This window comes from Capsicum annuum, chromosome 9, assembly GCF_002878395.1.
Source record: "Capsicum annuum cultivar UCD-10X-F1 chromosome 9, UCD10Xv1.1, whole genome shotgun sequence".
NCBI lineage: Eukaryota > Viridiplantae > Streptophyta > Magnoliopsida > Solanales > Solanaceae > Capsicum > Capsicum annuum.
In genome coordinates, this window is record NC_061119.1 from 16771262 (window position 1) to 16773950 (window position 2689).

Consider the following 2689-nt stretch of genomic DNA (forward strand, 5'->3'; position numbering starts at 1 on the left):
TTTCTTATTTTGGTGTATAATGTTATACATTTCCAGTAATACTTTCTTATGGTTAATGAACATTTTATGTATGTCTTCTTCTTTTTTGAAGCAATTGATTAGCAGTTTCTTACACAATACTGTTATGATACAAATTTTTTCTTGGTTTAATTTGAGTTTGCTTTATATTTTTTTTTCGACTTCTACAAACAAAAATAAAAATATATTTCCATTACATTTGAACACATAATATTTTTACAGTAGTGTAAATTTTCTTTTAAGATAAAACTACATTTCACTAATAATTAATACGTTAAATATATGTTATACATAAAATATATTTCTGTTGTCACACTTTATATTTTCTTAAACAAAATTTTCAAACATAGTTTACCAGAATCACTTTCATAAAGCATTACACAATTTTATACAATGATAAAAATGTATAATCTAATTTATACATTTTTAAATGAACAAAACCATTCTTTATATAAATGTATAACGTGTGATAATTAATATTGATTAGAATGACATTTTTTTCTGTGAAAGATAATACACCAACACAATGTATAACGCTAAATCATACATTTCTTACTCATTAAATAAAAACGTATAACAGTTCATACAGATTATGTTTCAACTATTTTTTAAGTGAATGTTATATTTTCCAGTCAACATAACACATACACCAATCAGTTGAAAATTACAGTGATATGGTTACGAAATATGATAAACAAAAAATTACACAATCTGTTCAAATACTATTAAATATTAAATGAACAAGTGAAACTCAAATAGTAACCAAAAAAGTTAAAATTAATTGTTCCAGCATTCCAAAGAAATCTAATTAATATGATTATACTACTAAAAACAAACAAACCATCAACATGTAGAAAAAACATAATATCTTCATAATGATTCCTTTGGAAAGAAACCACAAGTCCTACGATTGTGATCGGTTCTTCCGCATTTACTGCAGCGGTTTGAATTTGAAGACAATGATTCACTTGATTTCAGATGCCTTCCTTTTTTTGGCCTGCCAGGAGATCTTCGATATTTGGGCGGCGAAACTTCTTCATCATCAACAAAACATGGAACATTCCAATCCTTCTTGTCTGACATTGGAACTATCGGAAGTTCATATGCCTTCTCTATGGTTTGTGGCTTATACAATTCAGAGCAATAAGGACCATAATCCTTTAGATCCATATTTTTACTTTTTAATACGGCAATTCCATGTGGACAAGGTATTTCATCAATTTGATATCTGCCACAATTGCACGTGCCACGCTCAATATCTACAATGTACCTCCATCCCGAATCATACACACAATGAAGATAACTTCCTGCTGGTTTAACCTGTTACCAAAAGTCATAACATGTTTTAGATGCAAAAATATTAATATACACTTAATGTAAAACAAAATTTCTGTTCCATAATTGTTTTAACACATACTGTCATCCACAAAGATTTAACACCATTATGAGTTAGAATTTCTTCAAATCTTCTGCCAAGAGTTGTATTTGTGTACGATGCAATTTCGTTGTTCTTATAATTCTATGCAGCAAATAAGATTCAAACTTCTTCTAGAAACCCTAGAATAGGAAGTTTTCTAGCCTCAACCAAACAACCATTAATACATTTGGCTATATATGAAGTCATCATTCTACCTCTATTTACAGGAGAGTGACACCGAGCCCATTTTTCATACCCAGCTTCCTCCAAATATTCCTTAACTCTTTGATCAACCTTAGCAACCTTTGACATAATATATTCAAAATCTTCTTTTTTATAAGATTTAGCCATGAAATAATAAAGGTCACTAAGTCTATCTTTGTTTTTCCTAAAATGGGTGCAAACGTTTTTCCATAAATGTCATATACAAGCTAGATGAGGAACATTAGGATAAACAATGCTTACACCTTTTATGATACTTTCATTTCTTTCTGAAACAGCACACATGTTGTCTCTTTCACCAAATTCCTCTCAAAACTTTTGAAAAAAAACAAATCCACGCGTTGTCATTCTCTGAATGAACAACACCGTAAGCTAATGGCAGAATACAACCTACATATAAATCAAAAAAGTCAATAATTTTAAAAATAATAAAATCAAGGTTTGATTTATTATAAATAAAACATCAATGTATAAGATAATATAATATACAGTAAATAACAAAACAAAAAAAAAGTACAACACAAAAAAAATTAAACGTACAGTACCTGCACCATCTAATGTGCTTGCCGATACAAATGTTTCTTCATATGGACCGCTTAAATGTGCTCCATCAACAACAACAACAACAACAGGTCTACAAAATTCAAAACCCCTAATCATCGATCGCAATGCAATAAACAAGTATTTAAACTCGTTATCTGCTGCCTTATGCATCCGAATGTGCGATTGGGGATACACTTGGTTCAACATATATATATATATATATATAACGGGGTATTTTTCTATATCCATCTGCTGGTCCACCTCTAAGCATCGCAATCGCCTTCTCTTTTGTGCGTCATGCTTTCATGTAGTTAATGTCAACTCCGTAAACAGCTTTCATCTCTTTGATAATGTCCGCGGGGCTGTGTATTCTTTTGTGATTGATTAATTTTGGAGCAGTAAATTCACTCACAAAATTACTTGTCGCAACCACATTATTCAGCACTCGGTCCGTAAGACTGCAACTATGCTCCGAAATAAATGTTTTAA

At 30.4% G+C, this 2689-nt stretch overlaps 1 protein-coding gene across 1 annotated transcript; it reads right to left on the reverse strand.

The window, feature by feature from the left end:
* Positions 1-888: 888 nt before the first annotated feature.
* LOC124887034 lies at positions 889-1747 on the reverse strand. The gene is made up of 2 exons (XM_047396199.1): positions 1661-1747; positions 889-1338 (listed from the first exon to the last, which is right to left on the reverse strand). Exons 1-2 carry the CDS (start codon positions 1745-1747, stop codon positions 889-891), a joined length of 537 nt encoding a protein of 178 aa, XP_047252155.1.
* Positions 1748-2689: the final 942 nt, after the last annotated feature.